Genomic DNA, 21,256 nt, shown 5'->3' with positions numbered 1-21,256 from the left:
CTCTCCCTTCCCCCTCTTTTAGCCGCCTCCTCTTCCCTCCCCCCCCCCCCCCGCCTCTCCCCCTCCGCGTCCTGCAAGCCGGTAGCGCCCGGGGCCGCCGGGCGCTGGGGCTTCCCCGCTCTCGCCCGTGCTCGGCGGCCGCCGCGCCCTGGGAGCAGAACGGGGCGGGCGCGGGGCGCGGCCAGCGCGGGCCCTCCCGCAGCCCTGCGCGCCGTGGGGCGGGCGGCGGCGCCCCGAGCGGGCGCTGAGCGACGGCGGGGGCCGGGGCCGCGCGGCGGGCGGCGGGCTGCGGGCTGCGGCGGGGCGCGGCCGCCTGGCTGGCAGCATGTCGGGCTCGCGCTGCCAGACGCTGTACCCCTTCTCCGGGGAGCGGCACCGGCAAGGTCTCCGCTTCGCCGCGGGGGAGCTGATCACGGTGCTGCAGGTGCCGGACGGCGGCTGGTGGGAAGGGCAGAAGGAGGACGGGCTGCGCGGCTGGTTCCCGGCCAGCTACGTGCAGCTTCTGGAGGTAGGAGGAGGGCCGCGAGCTGCGCCGACAGGGCGGCGGGGGAGCGCGGGCAGGGGAGGGGGGAGCGCCGGCGGCCGGGAGGGAGCCGCTCGGCGGGCAGGGCCGGGCCGGGCGGGCCGGGACCCGGAGCGGTCCTGCAGCGGTGCCATCGCCGCTCCGCACTCTGCGCGCCGGGCACTGCCCGGGGCTGAGCCGCTGGCCGGCTGAGCCCCGAACGGCAGCTCGGCTCACTGGGGAGTGCCAGCAGTGCACGGGGCAGACGCACGGCAGCACACCGGCGCTTCCGTCGGGGACCCACCTCGGCATCAGTCAGCCCTGTGCCCAGGGAAGGAAAAGAGCCCTGGCCACCCAAGAGTCGGAGTGTGCTTGGTGCTGATAAGGACCAGAGAAGGAGGAGCCTGCCCAGTCCTGCTGCGGCAGCAAGAACCTTTGGTACCCACAGTTGTAGCCACAGAGTGGCAGAGTTCAGGCTCTACGTTGAGCTGCAGGCTCCTCTGGACACTTCATTCACAATTGCTAAACAGCAGCAGAATTCAGTGGTAGAGGTGATGCAGCTCCTGTTAGTCATGCAGGATGGACCAAATGCTGGGCAACTTCCTCTCCCCTTCCCCATCCCTCTCCCTCTCCTTTTTATTTTTTTTCACTAAACATATCTTGGGTTTATGGTGTGGAAGATTCAGATGTGTCCCTTCTGTTGCCACAGCTCCCCAGCTGGCTGGTGATACCTTGCTGTCAGTATGTGTGGCATTGCCCCAGAGAGCCTCAGAGATCCTCACTCAAAGGTCATAATATTTCCATCAGGATGCTGATCAGCTCATTTAGCGTCTGCGCTCTTCAGGGCCATGACATCTAGGGCACCAGCTGTATTCCCACAGAACTGCTTGCTTCTGAGTTTATTATTTTCTTTCCTTTGGAAACCAGACACAATTTGGGTGTGAAATACACATCCACAAAGAGTGCCTTCACAATCTTGCATTTCTGAAAGTGAATTTTGAAACAACTTGTACCAAAGCAAGAATCTGCTATGAGCCCATCAGCTCTTCCCTTGATGACCATGCCCTGGTTGCCCAGGGAAGCGGTTGAGTCACCATCCGTGTAGGTCTTTAAAAGACGTTTAAATGTAGAGCTTAGTGATATGGTTTAGTGGAGGACTGTTAGTGTTAGGTCAGAGGTTGGACTGGGTGATCTTGGAGGTCTCTTCCAACCTAGATGATTCTGTGTGTGATTCTGTGTGGTGTCATTTGGAACTTAACCTAGGATGTGAGTATGTGTTCCTGCAGTGACAGTGCCGATGTGGTTAGCAGTGCAGGGCTTTGCAAGTCGGCCTCTGTTTGTCGTCCAGATTTGTAAGGAGAAATATATAATTTGCAGGATAGCCTGCTTTGCTTATATGCAAGGAAGACACTATCTGTCCCAGGCTTTTCATGCTCACCTTCTGGGAAATCCAGAGCGTCAGGACACACAGCCCTCAGCAGAACCAGGCCCACCGAGGTGCATGTTTTGTGAGCAGAAGGTTCTTTGTAGTAGGACAATATTTTGCCTGCAAATTTGCAATTGCCTTTCTGATTCTCTGGTCCAAATCAATAAAATATCCCTGGTATTTCAATGAAGTTTCTGTTTCTCATTCTTACCTGGAAGGACAGAAAAGGGGATGCAAAATTTCCACCCTCAATGCTAGAAGAGTGAGGCCAGAGACTTTTCACTGCCGCTGAAGCATTTGGGATTTTTTTTTGCTATAGTTTAGGAGTGTGGGAGTCCTTTTGTTTGTCAGTTTTGCCACCTACAAGATCATTTACTGAGATATGTGAATGTTTGTGGTCTTTTACATTGCCAAATATTTACACATCTAACCAGGAATTTAGACATTGTTTGAGGCAAAGTGTATCATGAGATGAGACAAACTTTGCTCAACAAAGGCAGTGGGAAGTCATACACAACGGTTGGTTTTATATCACCTCCCTCTTTCAAACTCCTCTCTTCCCACTTAATTCTGTGTGTGTTATGCTGTGCTCAGAATGGTGCTTAGAGCTCCCAGTTGTGCCTCTCTGACCCTAGGTTCGGGTATGACTGAAAACTTTGTTGCTGCCTGATGGTCCGTGCAGCCCAAACTCCCATCTCTTGAATAAACCTTCAGAAGGAAGGTAAGAAAGACGACAAGTGCTGAGAGGTGTTTACTCTGGCATGTTTTCTTTTCCTCCAGAGGTTGTTCCTAATAAGGTCTATGGACCAGTGTTAATAGGTAAAGAATTCATAGAATCATAGAATCATTAGGGTTGGAAAAGACCTCCAAGATCATATGGTCCAACCTTCCCACTACCACCAATATCACCAACTAAACCATGTCCCTAAGCACCACATCCAACCTTTCCTTGAACACCCCCAGGGATGGCAATGCCACCACTTCCCTGGCAACCCATCCCAATGCCTGACTACTCTTTCTGAGAAGAAATGTCACCTAATTTCCAAGGTAAACCTCCCGTGGCGCAACTTGACGCCATTCCCTCTAGTCCTATCACTAGTTATCTGCTAGAAGATAATTACTTTTTAGGTAGAAGATAACTACCTTTCAGGTAGTTGTAGAGAGCAATAACGTCTCCCCTGAGCCTCCTCTTCTCCAGACTAAACAACCCCAGTTCCCTCAGCCGCTCCTCACAGGACTTGTGTTCAAGGCCCTTCACCAGCTTCGTAGCCTTTCTCTGGACACATTCCATGGCCCCGATGTCCTTCTTGTACTGAGGGGCAAGAGCTAATTAACTAAATTTATGGGACCACAGGTAGCTAGCACACATTGCAGTTAAGTGGATGTGTGAGAATGAGAAAATTCTGTTAGTGTGTCACTCTCGTGGCTCTGTGCAAGTAGCCTTTCCCTGATGTTTAGGTGTGTGGTTAGCTTGCTCAAGGACCTGATCTAACTGAAAGACACCACGACAGAAATACCCTCCTTTTCCATTCTCTGATCCAAGCTGCCACTCAACCACATAGACACTGGAACTGGCACCAGGGAGGTGAGGAAAACACACAGCCAGATGGAGCCATGAACATGATTCTCCTTTCAGTACCAACCTGCACTCATGTTGTCTTTGAGTGCTCCAGCCCTGCAGCTTTTGGTAAGGTTCAACACTATGTTGTGAGGTAAATTTTTTAGCTACACACTTCTGTTGAAAGAGGAAGATACAATCCTTCCCTTGGCTCTGCCCTCATTTCCCCATTCCTTGTTGTTCACTCTAGTGGGTACCTGTACTCCTCTCTCTGTAGACCCATAACTCATTACCCTTAAGGATAACTGGCTGAATATTCTGCCACAGCAGTGAATGAACATGGCTCGTGGCATTGTCCAAGGCCAGGGCTGGCAGGGTTTGCCCTGCATGGCACATACTGCTTCTCCTTGCAGCAAAGTCTGTCAGGTGGCTGGCTGCTACCCAAAGGAGATGTCCTTTTTCTGAAGCCTTTGTTACTTTAAGGTTGTCACTGTACACAGATGGGTAAGCTGGATTTTCTCATTCACACTACTTCACATTTACCAACAGTGAAATTTCCCTTAAAGTCTGCTCTTTGTTTTGTTCCTGAGCTGAAAGAGGAAAGGGAGAAAGGAATGAAGGAAAGCAGCTGAAAGGGGAGTCTCTTCTAGGGTTGAGTGGTTAGTTTTTCATCCAGCCTGCAGCATGCAGGTTCCTTCTGAACAAATGAGGAGGAAGGACTGTTCCCAGTGTTAACTCTGACTTGGGAGGAACTGTACTGCATCAGCAGCACCTATCTCTCTTCTTGGCCAGCAGAGCTGTGGAGCTGCCAGTGTTGATCACGAGGAGCGTCTGCATGCTTCTGCATTGCTCTGGCTGTCTTACCCAGGATTTGAGGATAGGTCATGCAGCTCCTCTTTGTATGCTTACTCACACTGAATGGTAGTGCTAGACTCTTGCAATGAAAAATGGGTATCTGTGCCTGGTTGTTAACCAGGACTGGTTTTAATGGCAAATGAGGAGTTGGACAGCTCTGAGAAAACCATGAAGGTGGCCTGTGGGAAACAAACTCCAGTGCTAGAGATGGGCATTCCTGAGGAATGCCTTTGCCTCATGGGTTCTCCTGCTGGCAAAAATGTATTTTCAATTCATTCATCACAGGAGATCAAGGAAAGGACTGAAACTGTAGTAAATGTGACGCAAGAGAGGCAAAGGGAGGTCAAGAGGTTTGGCAGTCTTCGGTTCCTACTACCATGGTTGCTGCAAGCCCGCAGTGGTGGATTAGAAGGAAGTGATGTCTGGGAGGTCCCTGTTATGGCAATGGTAGAAGCAATGAGAGCTGGAGGATGAGTGGAATGTGTGCGGGGGATAATTAGGATAAAAGATGTCTATAAGCTCTGGAGAGGATACAGCTGTAATAGATCAAAAGGGATCCAATGGAAAGCATGTCCTACAAGGAGAAGCTGAGGACACTTAGTTTGTCTAGTTTGGAGAAAAGGAAGCTCAGAGGTGATCTTGTTCTCCGCAAGACTCAGAGGAGGGGAGACGGAGGTGCCAGGCTCTGCTCCCTGGTAACCAATAATAGGATATGAAGGAACGGCTCAAAGCTGTGCCAGGGGAGGTTCAGACTGGATGTTAGGAAAAATTTCTGTATTTTGAAGGTGATCAAAGACTGGAATGGGCTTCCTAGCAAGGTGGTTGATGCCTCATGCTTGTCAGTGTTCAAAAGGCATTTGTATAATGCCCTTAATCATATGTTTCAACTTTTGGTCAGCCCTGAAGTGGTCTGGCAGTTGGCCTTGATGTTTGTAGGTCTCTTCCACAAGAAGAGAACACGGGAAGGGACTAGCTCTGTAATGGGATTCCAGGTGGACTCCTTTAGGCCTGGTCTTTTGGTAGCAGTCAGGGAAGCTGCCTTGGTCTTGTCAGAATTGCTGAGCTGAAACGTATGTCTGGAGATCACCTGGTCCTGCTTCACTGGTGAGGTTCTGAATACATGCAAGGATGGAGACTACACAGCCTTTCTGGGCAATCTCTTGTAGTGTTTATGTTTAAATGTGATTTTCAGTGTTTTAACTTGTGCCCACTGCATCTTGTACTTTCAGTGGATATCAATGAGCAGAGACTGTATCTGGTTTATTTTTTAGTGCCCCACATAGATTTTTATACACATTGATCCCTCTCGAGCCTTCTTTTCTTGAGGCTAAATAGTCCCAGTTCTGTATGACAGATGCTCCAATCCCTTAAACATCATTGTGGCCCTTTGCTGGAGTCTTTCCAGTATGTCCCTGTCTTTCTTGTACTGGAAAGCCAAGTACTGTTTCTTGCACTGTTGTACTCTTGGAGATAGTAGGTTAATGGAGAAACAGGACCCAGCTTTTTTTTCTCAACAAGAGAATCAGTTCACACCAGAGAAGTCTGAAAAGGTGCTGCTAAATTCATATGGATTAGCTCTGACTGAGCTTGATTTGTGTTCAAGTAACATCCTTCTTCATACTTGAGAGCTTGGGAAAGAGGGATATTGTTGTCTGTGATTCATATCTGATGGAGTAGATATGCCATCAGCTCCAATCTTCACCCTGCCTTTGGTGATTTATAGCTATGAAAGCAACGAGACTTGACAGTCCAGGGACTGTCACCTACTTCTTCTGGCTATTCCCTCATTCTTGTGCACTTTTTTTTTTGGTTTAACCTTTTGACCATTTGAGCAGAACCATGGAGAAACTGTATCAGACTGCTGCACTGTCCTGGTTTCAGCTAGGATAGGGTTAATTTTCCTCCTAGTCGCTGGTAGGTGCTGTTTTGGATTAGGATGAGAAGAGTGTTGATAACACCCTGATGTTTTAATTGTTGCAGAGCAGTGCTTACACTAAGCCAATGACTTTTCAGCTTCTCGCTCTGTCCTGCCAGCGGGCAGTCTGGGGGTGCAGCAGGAGCTGGGAGGGGACAGACCCAGGACAGCTGACCCAAACTGGCCAAAGGGGTATTCCATACCATCTGACGTCATGCTAAACAATATATAGGGGTGGCTGGCTGAGGTGGGGGGACTGGCTGCTCAGGGACAGGCTGGGCATCAGTCAGCATTGTGCATCACTTGTTTTGTACACATTATTATTATTAGTAGTACTATTATCATTATTATTAGTATTTTCCTTTTCTGTCCTAATAAACTGTCTCTATCTCAACCCACAGGCTTCATTTTCCTGATTCTCTCCCCCATTCTAGAGAGGGAGAGGGGAGGGTGAGTGAACGGCTGTGTGGTGCTTAGCTGCCGGCTGGGTTAAACCACAACATGCACTCATGGGGTGAACAATTTTCCTTACCATGCTGATGCAAAAAGGAATCTGTGCAGCTACAGGCCTTGTGTAGTGCTTCAGACCAGCTCCATCACAGCAAACACAGGTGCAGTGCAGGTGGAATGTGGTGTACGATACAGTGAATGACAATTCCAGGATTCCTTTACAGCTGAAAGCAACAAAATACTTCCTAAACAGAGGCTCCTTGCCCCATCTGCATGAGGTATGCTTAGCATGATGATGTGTGTAGACAGGTCTCCGCACAGCTCTAGACCTGAGAGCAATTTAGGACAAGCTTCAAGTGTGTCCCAGTTTGTCATAGCCTGTGTTGGTGCGGGATACCATAAATGTCAAGAAGGAGAAGGTGAGGTTAGAGCTCTGGAGCATGTACTCCAGAAGGTGTTTTGCACTCAGGCCCTCTGGGGGGATGCTGGCTGTTGCATCTGCCTTTTCTAGAGATGTGACTTTTAGAGAGGTGGGGACATGTGTCATTCAGTCACATTTGCAAGTGGTTTGTTTTAAAATCTATTTTGGGTACTGCTTTTTGTGTTTGTGGTTGGCTAGAAATCACTTATATAAGCAGCAGCAGTAGCAACATATGCAAATTTGCTGATAATTGTCAGCAGTTTTTATAGCTTCAGCCATCCCACAGATGTAAGTCTTCATGTGAAGCACAGTTTGTGCTTCCAGCATGGATGGAGGTGGCTCTGGAATCTAACTGAGCTAGCTGGACTGAGTAGGATTGAGAGCTGCCACTGATCTTGTCTGCACTTTCACACTTTACTGGAACCATGTTACATTTTGGAAGGAAAGAATCACGTGTTTTCCCTGATGCGTGGTGCATCTGCAGGCATCGGACAGTATTATGCATTACTTCCACTGCTGTGTAATATTCAGGAGGAAACTCATCTTACCTGTGACACACAGACATGGAAAAGTGCAAACAGCTGAGACAGGAGGTTGTGGCACCTTTATCTGCAGGAAGCATGGCATGGCAGGAACTGCTTTATTCGTTGTACGCAGGTAGTCATGAAAAACAAGTATGAAAGGAGTTAATAGAGACGATAATGCTTTTAATTTATTTTATAATGGCAGAGAAATTGTAGAGAATTTCCATGCTGAGATATATCTTGCTGTAAACTGGTATCATCCAAGGAGACAGTGTGCTTAAGGAGAAATGAGAATCTGCAAGTTGATTAGCAAAGAAAATTCTACTTCATGACAAAATGCAACTTTGAAACATTCCTGTGAAACAGAATTTTGATGAAATCTTTATTCTTAGAGAGAAAAGATTATGTTTTTATTTCGCTTTCTTCAGTTTGATGTTGGAGTGTATTTTGAACAAAAACACCCCAAAACATTTTGTCAGAAGGTTTCCCGCCAGTGCTAGGAATGAGCATTGCTGTAGCCAGTGCTGCAGTGTGGTGGCTGTGCTGCACGTTGCCACAGCGAGGGCTGGTGTGAGCAGCTGCAGGAGCTGTTCTCTGCTGCAGTGGGAGTTACATAATGTGTGTGATACAGCTAGAAGAGAGATGTTGGCAGCTTTTGTAGTAGAGCTTTTACTTGATGACCATACAAATAAGGGTGAGGCTGCGTATGCAAAGTACCTGCCTGTCTCTGAGTACCAGAGGCCTGGGCTTTTTATATGTGGCGTCTATACTTCCTGCATGCGGCGATGGTGCTTTGTTTTCTTAGCAGGTCTTTCTACATCCTTTGGCTTAGTTACCTGACATTCCCTCATTCCTCCGTCTCTCCCCTCAAAAGGTCAACATAAAAAGTCACAGAGAGCAACAAGGACATAGGGTGATATGTGATGATCTTGGGTAATTTGTGGCTGCTATCACTGCTTTTTTTGGAGGGTACTCTGCGGAATAAGTAGTAGTTCTCTTACGTAGTCCTGTGTGATGGGAGAGGAATCTGACCTTTAATTTAGGGTGATAAGGGTGTGAGTGCTGAACCCTTCTGTGGTTATCAAGTGGCTAGCAAGTGAGCATGGCATCATGCTCAAAAAACCCACACAGTGTTCCGCTTCTGTTGCTTCACACTTAACAGTTAAGTTCCTTGGCTGAGCAAGTGCCAGGCTGGAACTGGTACTCTTGTCTCCTGCTGGCTCTGCCCAGGGATGCCTGTGGTACCTGCTTGTGCTTTCTGACTGCCCTGCTGCCACTGAAAGATGGTGCTGGGGAGAGGCAGTAAGCATGGCTGAAGAGGGGTTGGCATTTCCCCATGTCTACCTCTTCCAGGCAAAGAAAGATAATTTTGGTTCTTCCAGGGCAGGGATGATTCAATTAGCCAGCATGTTTCTGTAGTCAGTGATACATGCAGCTCTGACCACACAGGCATTTTAGTTTCAAAGTGTCATTTCTGATTTCTGACATCTGTGACTTTCTGTGGCTGTAACTTTTCAGACTTGAAACTTCTGGTCATTGGACCATTGACATTTCCGAAAAACGTGAACAAAACAAAACAATTATTTTCTCATGTTAAAAGAGTAAAGAAATAATGTTTTGTTACCAGAACATTACTTTTTGATCAAGGTTTTTGAGGTATTTTAAAGCCTTGTGAGAATGTGCAGGTCCTAATCCCTAGCTCTTAAGTGTCATCTATTATATGTGTTGTGAAAATTTTCTTTGACTGTCAAAGTTATAGTTAGAATTTAAAAACTGTATAGTACCATAAATACTCAAAAACCTCTGAAAGGAAGGGTCTTGTTGATAGGTGTGGGATTTTTGTGAGCTCTTTTGCCCTCTGCACGAAGGGATCATGTAGAAGCTGAACTCATGGATGCTGTGACTGTAGCGTGTGAGAACAATCAAATCTCTTGCCTTGCAGAAATTGCACAGAACAGAAGTTGTAAAAGTGTTTTTCTTTATCCTTTTCTAGAAGATGGAAACAGGTCACAGAAGGCTTATTCCGCTCATGTCTTTCACCCACGGATTACAAAGGGTGTCTGAAACCTCTCACTGCTGATATCTGCCTGGCAGATGTTGAAGATGAAATGAATTGCCACTCACCTGCATTTTAGGGGTGGATATAGAGTGAAGATGAAAAACATAGATCATTTTAAGACTCAGTTAAAGACTGCTTAGTTCACTGAAGAATTCCCTGTTCATACTGTGCTCTGGGACACACATCCTGTGGAAAACCAAGAGATTTCTGTAGTGATAGTCTCGTTTTCTGGTGTGGATGCAAAATGCATGTTCGATGTCCTGAGGGCTGCACTGCAAACAGCATCCACTGAATATATTACACAGTATGTTACACTGAATACTTTTTAAAGGAATAATGGGAATACGTTGGATACTCACTATTTTCTAAAAAGAACTTTATTTTGATTTCCAAATTGGTAAATTCAGCCCTGAAACCAAGACCAGAAGATACTTGCAGATTTGGATTTTTTCTGCTCATTTCACTTTTGCATGTGTGGTGACTGGGTAGAATTAACTGGTCTTTTTAATAACTGGGTTTTTATCCATGGTTGCTTATTCACAGATTCACAGATTTCTCTAGGTTGGAAGAGACCTCAAGATCATCGAGTCCAACCTCCGACCTAACACTAAGTACTCCACTAAACCATATCCCTAAGTTCTACATCTAAACGTCTTTTAAAGACCTCCAGGGATGGTGACTCCACCACCTCCCTGGGCAGCCCGTTCCAATGCTTAATAACCCGTTCGGTAAAGAAGTACTTCCTAACATCCAACCTAAAACTCCCCTGTCGCAACTTTAGCCCATTCCCCCTCGTCCTGTCACCAGGCACGTAGGAGAACAGACCAACCCCCACCTTGCTACAGCCTCCTTTCAGGTAACTGTAGAGAGCGATGAGGTCGCCCCTGAGCCTCCTCTTCTCCAGGCTGAACAAGCCCAGCTCCCTCAGCCGCTCCTCGTAAGACTTGTTCTCCAGACCCCTCACCAGCTTGGTCGCCCTTCTCTGGACTCGCTCGAGCACGTCCATGTCCTTCCTGTAGCGAGGGGCCCAAAACTGAACACAGTACTCGAGGTGCGGCCTCACCAGAGCCGAGTACAGGGGCACATGTATGTTCCATGGAGCACGTTCTTATCATCAATACACCTTGTTTCTGTGTTTCCAGAGTCTTAAATGTCTGAGTATGTACTAGGGATTTGTTTTCATTCTTTCACTGAATACCGACCCTATGTAAAATCACAAAGATAGGGCATTCTTCTGTTTTGGAGAAGTCCAGTAATAATAGTAACAAACAAGTATGTGATTCTGCAGCATTGCGTATAGTGTCTGTATTTGGAAGCGTTCGGGACTCTTGCAGTTGTTTTCACCATGGCCACATTGTAACTCAGGGCAGCAAGGGTGATACTTCTAATATTCCGTATGTTCATCCAGTTTGTGCCATCAGTGGAGCATGGGGAGCCAGCCTAACGAGGGTAGCAGGCAAGCAGCACTGCTAACTTGTGTCTTAGAATATTTGACATAAGGCACTGATATTTTTGTCCTTGATTTCTGGCACTTCCAGGGAACACTTGTTCTGTGAATTTTTTTCGGAATCCAACATTTATGGGATGTGTCTCACTGTGCATACATGGTAGATTTGCTGGAAGCCTCCCAAAAGCTTGGGTCTTGTTGTGGTGGCTGATCCCTACTGTGCACATTTCCAGTAATGGTTCAAGGCTCTGCATCTGGGCAGAATTTGCAGACAGAGAAGAAGTACCTGTTGGGGAAATCTGAAAAAAGCGTAATGGACTTGACGGTCCCCATACTGTGCTCTGCACATAGTCATCAGCTTATGTCAGTTTAAAATGTCTTTGGCCATATGTAATTACAAATTGTACTCCCTTGTGTTGGTATGATCCACTTATGATCTAGTGCAGAACAGTGTAAAATCAAGGCCAACAGTTTCTTCAGTTAGTTTTTCAAGAGCGGGGTGCTTCTGCAAGTGTCTCTATTGAAAAATTAAAAAAAAAATAGTTTGGCTGGATTTTTTATTTCATGCCACTGTGTAAACCTTTACTTATTAAGAGGACCTCTTGTAAAGGACTGGTGTGTGGCAGGAAACCTGGGCCATCAGCTGTGCAGATCTGCACTGTATGTGCAGTGTAGGCAGGCAGGCCAAGCCCATGCAGCATGTGGCTGCAGGCAGAGCAGGGGGTTTAGGCATGGGAGTGCACCTCTACAGTGAGAGCCCTTACATACATGCCATACCAGCAAAAGTGCACTTCTGGCTGGTAAAACTTATTCTGGCTGGGAGGCAGGGCAGGCTGTACACCAGGTGCTACAGATTTGACACTGCATGCTGGCTGCCAGAGGACTTTCTCTGTGCACACTGTGGTAACCATTTGGGGGAAGCACTCCTTGTTCCTGCTAGTAATCCAGTTTTCCACATCACTCTATCAAAATAGCTTTTGTATTAGTCTAGTACATTTGTGGTTAGCCTTTTTGCTGGTAAACTCTTAAAGGAGGATGCCATGGGTTACTCAAGAACTATCACTCTGTATTTTGTAGAACATATACAGCAGTGGAACAGGCCAGCACCTTTTAACATATGCCTTTCTTAATGCTTGGAAACAGTCTATGTTGCTGGTATGGGCCCCTTTGCAATGAATCTAGGCTGACTGACAGGTGGCTTTCAGAGACCTTTGGTCTCTGATCTTTGAACTCCTAGGCAGGTGCAGACCCAGAGGTCAAAAATATTTCCTTGGCATTTTTGGACAGCTGTCAGGCACTTTGTCCTGTATTTGGTAAGAACAGACTCTTTGCAGATTCTTCTTGAGCCACAGATACTTGCACTGTGATGCTGACAGCAAAAGCACTGTAGCCTTCTAGTGCTGGTCTGGGCACCAAATTTCTTTACTGCACGTATCTCCCAGGGCTTTCCCAGCCCAATGACAACTTTAAATAGCCCTTTGCACCTTTGCTGCTGCAGTTTCCAGGGTGTCTGGTGGAAACGGAATACATTCAACATCAGTTGTTTTGTCTTGTATCGCTATGTGTACACCTATTGATCAGTTCCATGCCTTTTTCTTTTGCTCTGTGTTATCTTTTTCCATGGGGAAAAAGAAAGCTCAATGAAAGGTAATTAAAACTTAAAAGTTTGTGAAGACCTGTGATGGTCAAGATGTGGAAGGAAGACGTGAGTGAGCTTTCCACGGCATTACCACAGAGTGCCTGCTCCCAGGTAAGGAAAACACGCAGCTGATCTGAAAGCTGCAGGGGGACTTCCTGGCCCAGCTGCAACCTCACTTGCCTCTCCTACATCAAATGCAGAGCTAGACAGCATTGCTAGTAAGAGTGCTGCTAGAAGACGGGTGATGCTGCAAGGTACATTACATATAAAAATGTGGAAGCTGCCTCTGGGCTGTACGCCTCACATGCAATTGTTAAGTTATCCCATTAGCACTGCATCTTAGCCTTGGAAGTGTCCTCTCACACTCAATGAGTCCAGGAATGGATAAAAGGGAGAAAAGCTTGAGAGTGAGGAGGGAGGCGCATCACAACATAATTAAGAGTCCCAAGCTGGTTTTACTTTTTCCCATATTTGTCCCTATCCTTTATTTAAAACTCTTGTAAATATTCCTTACATTTCAGAGACACGTCTGTTAACTCAGAGTTACATTTCATCTCTTACTAAGCCTACTTTGTGCTTTCTGGCATTTCAGCATTGCTCATTGCCTCTGTTAGCCTTCTTACACTGATTCAATCAGAGACATGATCAAGCAGTGCTGGAACTGTTAAGGAAAAAGCAGTAATTGAATGGAAAGCAAGAATGAAGTTAAAATGAGGCTTCTACTCTCACGAGAGCACACGGTGCTGCCAAAGGACCAGCTTCTGTGGAAGAGGGAGAAGCAAGGATCTTTGAGCTGATGGACACTGTTTGGAACAGGAATTATGTGTGTAGGACTCCAGTTATTACTCCCGTATATAATACTTAGCATTTCTCACTAGTGTAGTTTGCTTGCTATGATGTTACTTCTTTATTGTACTTATCAAAGTTCTTCAGGCTTTTGACTGGAGTAGCTTCATGTATCACTTGCAAATATTTACAACACACTTCTCACTCTCCTTTTCTTGAATTAGTTGAGAAATTAGCTGCATCATCAGACCTTTGTGGTTCCATTGCTAGACTTTTGAGTTAAGAAGACTACCTCTTCTTTTTTTCTGCTCCTTGCTCTCTGGCTTATCAATTTTTTATTTTGCACAGTAGTTTTCTTGCTCCTTGACTGCTTCTTTTCTTCTGAAAGTTTCACAGAAGGAATGAATTTTCACAAGCATACTTCTGATAGGTGGTCTAACAGAAGATGCCGGCTCTCCCAAGAGTACCTAACAGATAGTCTTATGCCATCATGGCTATAACATTACTATCAAGCATATTCTTTCATTCTGCTTTTTTTATTCTGATAATGTATAGGCACTTTCAGAATGTTCTTTTAAATTGACTGGTTGGATCTGCTTTGTTTTCCTGATCCTTTCTAATTCACTTATTTAGCGCTTCATTCAGCTTTCCAAAACAAAATTCTGCAGTTGCTGTGTGCTCACGTGCTCCTCCTCCTTGAGCCAAATGCCACAAAGCCACAAAGTCAGATCTACAATGATAATCTGATGTATGACAAAAGTAGTTGCAAAGGAAACTTCCTTCAGTTGCTGTAGAGGTGAGACTTGGCTGTAGAACAGGAAGCGTCACAAGCTGTCAAGGTTCTGGTAGTGGGGGTGAAGGAATAATTAGCATGGAAGAGTTTGGGAGAAAGAATGGAGATGCAGAGTAACAGAGGTTGCAGGGGGGTGACAAAGAACGAAGGATTAAAACAGTTTGAATTTGATAACGGTATGGCAACATGCCGTGCAGAAATTGCACAGAAGAGGAATTATATTTCCAAGGGGCAGGCAAATGCTTAACTTGGAAAACAATAGCTAGAAACTGGATTGATGAATGTAGTGTATTCTGCAGTCCCAGAGAAATCTGTGTCCTGTCTGCAGAATTCTGTTTAAAAATCCTGCTGAGGGCTGTGTGTGTAGCACATGGCTGAGTAGTTCCAGCACTGCCCTTGTAATGAGCTGCCTGAGCAGCAGATTTGCTTCTCCTCTGCCAGCTGCTGTATAATAGGGCTAATTCATTACCCAAGGCCAAGTAATCACTCTCAATAGCTAGATTTAAAGGAGAGCCTATGACTTATCTCATTGTGCTGTGAACTGATGATTATCACAATGATATCTGGCACCAAATGAAGACCGGAGTTGAACTGCAGTGTGTTACGGGATGAAGAATGGAACTTCAGGTATTTCCAAAATGAAATCATATTTAAATGATCTATGGGTCCTTTTTGGAATATCGTTTTGAAATGAAACTGAGTTTGTGTCGGCTCCCATCTCAGCTGCATTGCCCCAGGGTTTGCTGGATTCCCGCACTCTTGCTTCCTCCTCTGCCCCTAACCAGCAGGATTTACCAAGTCTGAAAATGGATCATTGGTGAGGTACAAAGCCCTCCCTCAGTGCTGGCCAGAGACATTATTATGGTCTCTACCTCAGCTAACTGGGTTCTTCTGGTGTATGTCTTCATGGCTGTGCTAGAAGCTGGTGGGTAGCTGGTGAAAATCACCATTCCCAGCATCCTGTGATTGGTGTAGCTGTCCAGTGTATACGAAGCAGGGTGCTGCACAGCTTGTCACTGGAGGAGGTAGGAGACAACATGGCATCTTCCAACATCTCTCTCATTTATGACCACCTGTTCTGGCATCTTCTCATCTTTGAGGTGGGACCTGACATGTCTCAGATGTGGGAATCTCTGCTGGAGCATGACAGGAGATCTTCTGACCATATCGGAGCACCATAAACAGGAAATGCACAGCTAAAAACAACCTACTGACTGCAAGCAGTCTGTGAAAGGTGAAAGAAGCTGAGGGCTCAGCTGCTACACTCACTGTGACTCAGGGAAATTTATGTGAAGTACGTACTCACTGAAAGCTACAATTTTTGCAGTACTTTTTCCTCTAGTAGGCTGGAGAACTTGATCACAGAGGTCCATTCAGTGATGCCCAGCAAAGTTCTTCACATCACAGCCTCATAGGCTTGCACCTGTGCACTGCTCCTTCTGGGTGTCCAAGTGAGTACCACTCCAGTATGACCAGTATGAGCAGGGGAACTGCCACCTTCCATGTGGCCATGACCCAGTGTTGCCCAGGCTCCCTTCTCCAGGCCAAGAGCTGCTCCACACGTCTTCTGGGTTGAGAGAGTGTTAGTTTACAGCCACGTGGAGATCATTTCAGATACTCAGATCACCTTGTTAGATCATTCCAATGGGTGTCATATGGGAAGCTGCCCCCATCTTGGCAGTTCTGTCCTGCTGGTTGTCGATTTGCCAGCAGACAGGTTATGTGGAGAGCTGGGCTGGCTCAGGCAGCAGGTGGATTCTGCCATAGCCTCAGCTGTACAGAGCTCTTCTCGGGAAGGGTTGTTCTTCGTCCCCATTTTCTTTTATTTTGGTTGACCTCAGTGGACTCTGCATGAGTCTTGGAGTCTCTGAAGCCAATGTGTCTTTCTTGTTTCTGAGAGTTAAATATGAATAGGCCTGTTCTTGCTGTCTTTCAGTTTTCCTGCAGTACTGGAGGAGGTGCTGGTGCTGACATGAACAGGTGATCAGGGAGGGCCAACTGAGGGCCATGCACTGGGTCTTGCGCAAAGCAGCAGTTCCTCAACCATATGCTTGCATCTGAAAAAATGGTGATTTTTGGAACATAGGTAATGCGGCTGGCTGGCTGTATTAAATGGAGTGGCTTTTTGTTGGGCAAGTTATGGATCTCTGGAAATTGTTCTTTTGGGACATTAGGATCAGAAGTTCTAGTTGCTTTGCTTGAAGTGATGGAGGATCCAGTGTTTGCTTGTGATTAGAGGGGAGAAAGTTTAAAAGTCTCTTTTCCCCTCCTGATGGAAGGGAAGTGCTTTGGGGAAGTTGATTCGAATTGCTGTGCCCGGGCTCTTCCCTTGCTGTGGTGGGATGGAAGGTTTCCTCCTCACCTATCCTCATGCAATCTTCTGCTGTTTTTTTTGTTTGGTTTTTTTTTTTTTCCTCTTAAAACTTCATGCTTTACCCTCCATGCATCTTTTCCTCCAGTGCTGAGAAAACTTAAGGAAAGAGCTGTAGCACCTTCATCATTCCCCAAAAGCTGTCGTGCCCTGAAAAAAAAAAAGTACTAAAGCTGTACCGGGTACTCTGATGCCAGCTTTCCAGCTACATTCCACTGGGCGTACTAACTCATAGCCTCTGCCAGCAGTGTTTTCAACGCTGTCTTTATGCCTTCTTTGTTGCGTAGGTGAGCCAACTGGAGAGCAAGGTCAGGCAGGAGGTGCAGGTGATATCAACAGACAGCCTTATTTTCCACCATTTAGGGGCCAGTGAATAATAAAGGATGTGTGTCTGAGGTCAGGGCATCTATCTCATGGGAGGGCATATTTTTGCATAGGAATTTTAATCTGCCAAACCTGCCCCATTCCCACATACCAACACAGAGCTAGATGTGCTGTGTCTGCTTTGCTGCTTGCCCTGGACTGACAGGGTTTTTGTTTGCTGCTTTTGGGTGTTTGAGAGTAAACAAATTGCAAGTCCTGTGTCAGTGCAAATGTTCCAGCAGCAGCACTACATCTGTCCCCTGGTCCTTTTAGACCCCTGATAATCCAAACTATTGTCTCTCTTGTGTGTTATCTGAATAGCAAAGTTATCACCCATTGTCTTCAGTGGCTTGTTGACCACGGGGCTGGTCACATCCCATGCTACTCTTTAGAGCTACTGGTAGAAAAGTTTAACTGAGGAGATTTGCAGTCCAAACAGTTTCTTCAGTTTCAGTGTGCAGAGACAAATTTATAATTTTATTTCTATGATAGCACGTCATTGTCCTAAGTTATAACAGTGTGCCTGGGTAGCCTCACCTTACCCCATACTCCATATAACTCTGCATTTCATTCCCACATCAGCAGGAGGAAATTGCTCTACAAGAGTGGCTGCAATGGAGAGACTGGCCCTGCAAGGATTTGCAGCTGCCATGCATGCACGCAGCAGGCACTGCCTAAATCTTAGCAGAGTTTGGAGCAAGTTTTCTCCCAAATGCCTGTGCTTGGGGGAGGGGGCTATGTGTATGCACAGGCCTTTCTGCATTACCCTACAGCTTTTGCAGTGGGATCTTTCATCAGAGGTCCAGTTTGTTCTCTCGATAACTGTAGGAAAAACTGTGCAGTCACATGGCCACACCTGCAAGCAGTGAGACCAGTATTGCAAACTGCAGGACATGGTTATACTCAGCACTGCTGGAGCCTTGCCAGTCTGTAAGGGTGCCATAAACGAACCTCTCTCTCTCTCAAAAAAAAAAAAAGCCAATCTGGTCTGTGTTGATTTAGCTTGTGTTGAAGATATCTACTACAGAGGTGCTGAGACAAGAGCCACTTTCAAAAAATGAGCATGGGGACCAAAGCCAAGAGTTTTTGAATGACTGGTGATCTGTGGTACCTTGCTATTGTGTGCTCATTGGGTCCTTCTCTTGTGTCCCCAGCATTCAAGACCTTTCAGTCTCTCTGAGACACGCATTGTGTATGGCAGAACCAAAGTCAGAGTCATTAGACCTCTTTTTTGAAAATAAAAGTGGTGCTGGCCAGTAACCTTTGCCTTGCTCTGTGTGGTGGAGGGCTTGTGTGTTCCTGTGTTGCTTATTTAACAGTGCAGCTCTCAGCAGCTATTGGTGCTATCTGACAGGGTGTCTGACATCTGTATCCCAGTGGAGAAATGCAACATGAGCATTGTCAGGACTGTTTGGCTTCGATGCAACAGACAGCTGTCATGAACAGTTCTACCTGCCATGCAGGGCACATAGCAAATGGTCATGGTCATGGTTTATCATTGTCACCTACCCTTTTTTCAGATGGTATGCAGTCTGAAGGGCAGCTTGTTATGGCTTGAGAAAGCAATGCATCTAAAACCCTTATAAATACTTCCTTTTATTTTAACAAATAAGATTACAGCTTAGACTCTAATAGAGTCTGTACACCCAAGCTGTGTTATTCTGCTCTGCAAGGAGCAGCAATTGTTTCTTCTTGTCATGTAACTTATGACTGCCTCAATTGTCTTATCAGAATATTTCCAAGGAATTAGTTGATCATTACAACACAGGACACATTTTTTCCTCGGTTGAAAGCTTTTTCCTTTATTTATGATGTTATCTTCCTTGGCAATTTCTACATTTTATTCTCAAGGTGAGAAATTAATTTCTAAATTTGTAAGCCTTCCTTTTTCTTTGGTGTTGGTTCTTTTTTTTTTTTTTTTTTTTTTTCCTCTGCTTGGCATCAGCTCCAGAAGTAGGAAGGCAGCTTCTTCAGTTGAAAGAAATAAATATATCACTCCAGGAAAGAGCAAGCCAAATCTGAAAGCTGTTCCTGTAAAACTAATTTTGATCTCAGCCCTGCCTCCTGTCTAAAGATTTTTCTCTTTCAGTGGAGACCATGAAATGTCACATTCATTATTTTTGTTCAGAGCATGCTGAAAACATCTTTCAGCTCTAGAGACTCCCTCTTAGGAGCGTGTTCTAAGGGATGAGAACCACAAGTTACAGCAAAGTTTCAGTTCTCTGTATTTTTAAGCAATATTATTCTGAAGAACAACAATATTGAGTGTGCTGCTATGGTGTAGTAGGCTGTGATTAATTAGACACAGATTCAATATCTTTGTGTGTGCAAAACTACTAGAGTGAGGCCAAAACCAGGATAACCTTCCAGGTTTCCCTCAGATAATGCAGGCTTTGTTTTTCTTTGCATGGTGAGATCCTGCAGCTGTGCAGGATTCACGAGGGAAATTCCATCTGTAATCAGACCAACTATTCTCTCTTAATCCAGTCAATTACAGAAATTTGGGATGGACCACGTAAAGGTTCTGTGGCAGGAGCACCACTGCACCAGTGAAGGTGGGTAGAGACAAACCTATGAGGTCTGTAGGAAGGTGGCATGTATACAGTCGTACACAGACACACAGATCCTGCTGATCTTGGGTTGTCCATAAACTCTCAGTGTTTTGGTTCAGCAACAGGCCCTGCAATATTCAGTCCAATGTGAGGGATGTTTAGGCTCAGACAATCAGTATTCAGTTGACTTCAGGTGCTTTAGCCTGGGTGGCTTAGCAAGGGTGGAGAGCTGGCCTAGACTGGCCTCCCCTTCAATCCTCTTCTGCCTCGTTAATCCCAGCCGGCATTTGGTAGCAGGTCTGTGCTACCTCCCTGTATGAGCTGGTCCAGGTCTCTCAGCAGAAAGTGGCTCACTGTTTTCCCAGGGTTGCTTTTTAGCTACGTGTGCTCACAGGACCACTGAGCACCAGAGCCCATTCAAAGTGAATGTCAAGAGTGGGGATGGGAGCAGAGCAGGACACAGCGCTCAGGACAACTCACTGCTCCCTGGTACTTTACCGTGTGGTTGCAGATGCTGGGTTTCCAGGGTTGCTGAGATCCCTTCCTTGTCTCTCTGTGACTGGAGTGGTTGGGGGTGAATCAGTTTGAGCACACAAATTGCAAAGTGTTACAGATGTTACCAGAGCCAGATGTCCACCTGATCACTAGCATATAGGTGTGGTGCTCAAGCAGGTTAAACTCAATCATGTAAGGGAGGCATACAGCCTTTGTGTGCAGATGTTGCAAGACATGCTGGCTTCTCCAAAGGGGTTTGAGTGTTGATTTATGCTTAGCACAAAGCTGCCCAATATTCACCAGTGGGAAAGGACAAGTCCTGGGGCTGGTGTGCACTAGAGCTCCTCCTACCAGCTGTGGTGTCTGATGTGAGGCTGTGCAAGAGGGCCATATGCATTTGATGTCCATTGTTGAGGGGGCCTCATGGCTTGTTAAAAGCTGTAGGGAGAAGAGACTTGAACAACCACCTCTTGCAGCATGTGAGCAGCTTGTGTGCAGGAAGTGGGAGATGTGGCTTCTCTTATTCAGAGTGGGTTCAAGCTTGCACTTCTCAGTTCCTTGAGGAGCACGTTAGCTGCCAGGCTGTGCCATGAACATCCTTCTGCCTGCTGGGGAAGGCTGGCCGAGTGCAGTCAGCAGGCAGGAGCCTGCTGCAGGCGACACAAGTAGGGCGAGCATGGGGAATCCAGAGGGATGGCAGGTTTCTCATAAGCTTTGAGAATTGTTTCTGCTGTGATGGTCCATTGTAAGTAGACAGGTGAGTGGTCCTGGAGGAGAAGCTTCTCAGTTGGGAAACTTCTTAGTAACATGTAGACAGTGAAGAACAACTTCATCTTTGCTTGAAAGAGACAAAATGGAGTTACTCAGACTTCTTAGGAGCCAACTAATAAAGAGGTACTTCTGGGGTTGTGTTTTTTCAAACAGACTGTCTGGAAGGAGCTTGGTCCTCCATTTCTCCCTAGTGGTTACAGGAGCACAGCTGTAGGCACCTATATTCACTCAGATAAACTCTACAGTGCTGAACTCAGGCAGGAAGTTTCACCAGCTCTGAGTATTGACCTCCCTGTGCTCAGAACCGGCTCTATGACTCTCTCTATGAG

At 46.3% G+C, this 21,256-nt stretch overlaps 1 protein-coding gene across 2 annotated transcripts in view; it reads left to right on the top strand.

Annotated features, from left to right (window-relative positions):
• Positions 1 to 224: 224 nt before the first annotated feature.
• Positions 225 to 21,256, top strand: part of GAS7 (growth arrest specific 7) — a 117,319-nt gene continuing 96,287 nt past the window's right edge. The window contains exon 1 of one of the 2 annotated variants that reach the window (XM_048054954.2): positions 225 to 508. In XM_048054954.2, coding sequence (XP_047910911.1) covers positions 326 to 508 — 183 coding nt within the window. In that variant the 5' untranslated portion in view covers positions 225 to 325. The remainder of the gene's footprint in view (positions 509 to 21,256) is intronic. The other variant, XM_048054953.2, reaches the window with a different exon arrangement.

This window comes from Anser cygnoides, chromosome 19, assembly GCF_040182565.1.
Source record: "Anser cygnoides isolate HZ-2024a breed goose chromosome 19, Taihu_goose_T2T_genome, whole genome shotgun sequence".
Classification (NCBI taxonomy): Eukaryota; Metazoa; Chordata; class Aves; order Anseriformes; family Anatidae; genus Anser; species Anser cygnoides.
Note: the sequence above shows the minus strand (reverse complement) of the source record. Positions and strands in the feature narration are given on the sequence as shown.